The sequence below is a fragment of the Crocuta crocuta genome, unplaced genomic scaffold, assembly GCF_008692635.1.
Source record: "Crocuta crocuta isolate KB4526 unplaced genomic scaffold, BGI_CrCroc_1.0 scaffold675, whole genome shotgun sequence".
Lineage (NCBI taxonomy): Eukaryota > Metazoa > Chordata > Mammalia > Carnivora > Hyaenidae > Crocuta > Crocuta crocuta.
The window spans coordinates 4,006,262-4,008,572 of record NW_027528796.1 but is presented as its reverse complement, the minus strand read 5'-3'; the positions used below and the strand labels follow the sequence as shown (position 1 = coordinate 4,008,572).

The 2,311-nt window shown below is 65.2% G+C and overlaps 1 protein-coding gene across 1 annotated transcript in view; it reads right to left on the bottom strand.

The window, feature by feature from the left end:
• The window catches only part of RIPK4 (receptor interacting serine/threonine kinase 4), a 22,943-nt gene that overhangs the window by 6,220 nt on the left and 14,412 nt on the right, over positions 1 to 2,311 (bottom strand). The window contains exon 4 of the mRNA XM_077755375.1: positions 516 to 748. Coding sequence (XP_077611501.1) covers positions 516 to 748 — 233 coding nt within the window. The remainder of the gene's footprint in view (positions 1 to 515; positions 749 to 2,311) is intronic.

Below are 2,311 nucleotides of genomic sequence, written 5' to 3'. Positions count from 1 at the left end.
CGCCTGGGCCACCCCAGGGCCTGCCATGGGCAGCCGCTGGCAGGGTCTCCCCGGGAGCCAAGCAGGGGCCACGGCGTCCCTGTTTCCCAAAGAAGCCTTCCCTGGAGGCGCCCCGTCTGCGAGGGCCATCAGAGCGCGTGGCCGCCCCGGCTGGCACCCGCAGGTGAGGCCTCTCTCGTTCCCTCCACGTGCTTTCAAGCATCACAGTCGATGCTGATTTTACGGAAATCACTTTGCTAACCCATGGCTACACCCACTCGAAGGGGGAACGACCCCAAAGCAGACGCAGAGAAAGCCTCCGGTGAGCGTCTCACCCGTCCCCTGGCGATGTCCGGCCGCCCCGTCGGAACCTGTACCCCAGGCACGCTCCTGGGGGCTGTGGCTGGACGGGACCCNNCCCCCCCCCGCCGGGGGGGGGCCCTCCCCAGTGCACCTGCCCTCACGGCCCCCCACCCCGGGCCTGCTCTCCGCCCCCCTCCTGCCTGTGGCGCACCCCGGGGGCTCCCCGGACTCACCCCGGAAGCTGGGCCGTTCCCGCGGCTCCCCGTGCCAGCAGCGCTGCATGAGGCGCACCAGGCTCCCGCAGGCCCGCGGCCGGGCCCTGCACACGGGCGGCAGCGCGGGCCGGTGGCCCTTCACCACCTTCACCATGATGTGCAGGATGTTCTTCTCATCTGCGAAGGGAAGGCCCCCAGTCAGGGCAGCCGTGCGGGGCCGCGGCCTCACCCGCGCCAGCCGCGTGCCGCTGCTCCCCGGAGCGCGTCCGCCCTCCCTTTCCCAGGCCGCAGGAGCCGGGATGCGCTGAGCGGAAACTGTGCGTGGACCATGGGACGGGTCTCTCTGGGCTTCAAGCCCGAAGGGAAACGGGGTTCAAAGGAAGAAAGTATCTGACGGGGCATGTTCGGAGGCTGCCCGTGCCTGCCGAGGGGAGGCAACCGTACAAATCATGAAGTCACGTGGTCCAGCCTCCAGGTGAACCCAGATCTGCCCGCGATGACGCAAAACCCTTCCGAGGATCTGAGTTTTACCCCGAAGCACAGGCCGCAGGTGCCCATGCAGTGAGGCAGCCACGGCGGCGGCGCCCAGCAGGCCTGACCCCTCCGAGCGTTCTCCCACCCGGGGAGTGTAAACGGGGGGCCTCTTCTCTTGCAGCTCATAGCGTGGGGCCGCGCCTGTCCTCCGCTCCGACCTTTATAACACAACAGGCTCCTCGCTATCCGTCTAATCTTGGTCACAGGCCAAGGGGCCCAAGGTGAGTGTCAGCGGACCGACCTCTCTCTGTGCTCAGCCTAAAACCACAACGTCCGTCACGCTGGGCTCCAAGCCCCTGGTTCCCAGCAGCCCTGCCCCCGCGCCAGACCCTGCTGTCCGCAACGTGCCCACGGCATGTCCACAGGCGTGGAAAGTTGGCCCCAAGTCGCCGGCGCCTGCTGGGATTCCCGGACGACGGTGCGCCCCGCCTTCCCGTTAAATCTTGTGCAACAGCCGTCTCGGGCATCTGCAAGCTGTTTCCAGAACACTGGCTTCCAGACCCCTGCGGGCCCTCCAAATAACATTCCCCGGGGGGGGGAGGGGTCTGGGGGACAGATGGACAGATGCCACAGGCCCCCACCCGCGCTGGCTCCCGCCCGGAGCCTCCATGAGGAAAGGACCCCGGATCTGGGGCCCCCACGACTCAACTCTGTGTTTTCAGGCAGGTTTGGCCAAACCTCAGAACAGTGTGAGTAACCCACACGTGCCCAGAGAGGCAAACGTCGGGGCTGAAAAAGCACGCGACTTTTATGATAAGTCAAGGCATTAGCACTCGGAGGACAGAGCCCAGGACGGTGCCTGCCTAAAGGGGAGGAGACGTCACAACGCTCGTGTGGAAGGGAGGTGACCCGGGGGCACACATTGTGCCCAAATCCATGCGACCGTGCACGGATGCCCAGCAGCCAGAATGTGCGTCCCAGCCCTGAGGCACACACCTAAAAGTGGCTGAGACAGTAAGTTGTGTGTATATTTTACCGTATTTAAATTAAAAAAGAGAGAATTAGCTGGAAATAACTGCTTCTGGCAAACCAAAGAGGAAGCAAGCAGACGGTGGTCGTCAGGGGCTGGGGGGGATGGGCACGGGGTTCCCTTTTGGGGTGAGAACTTTCTGGTGCCAGGCAGAGGCGGCACCCCACAGCCATTCAGATTTCAGCCTTAGCTGTGACTTACACTGCGGGACCGTCTGCTGCACAGAGGCCCTGGGGCTCCATGACACGCCGGGCAGGACAGCGCAGCCCCCCGCGGCCCCCTGCCCCCCAGGGTGGCCCCACAGCTTCAC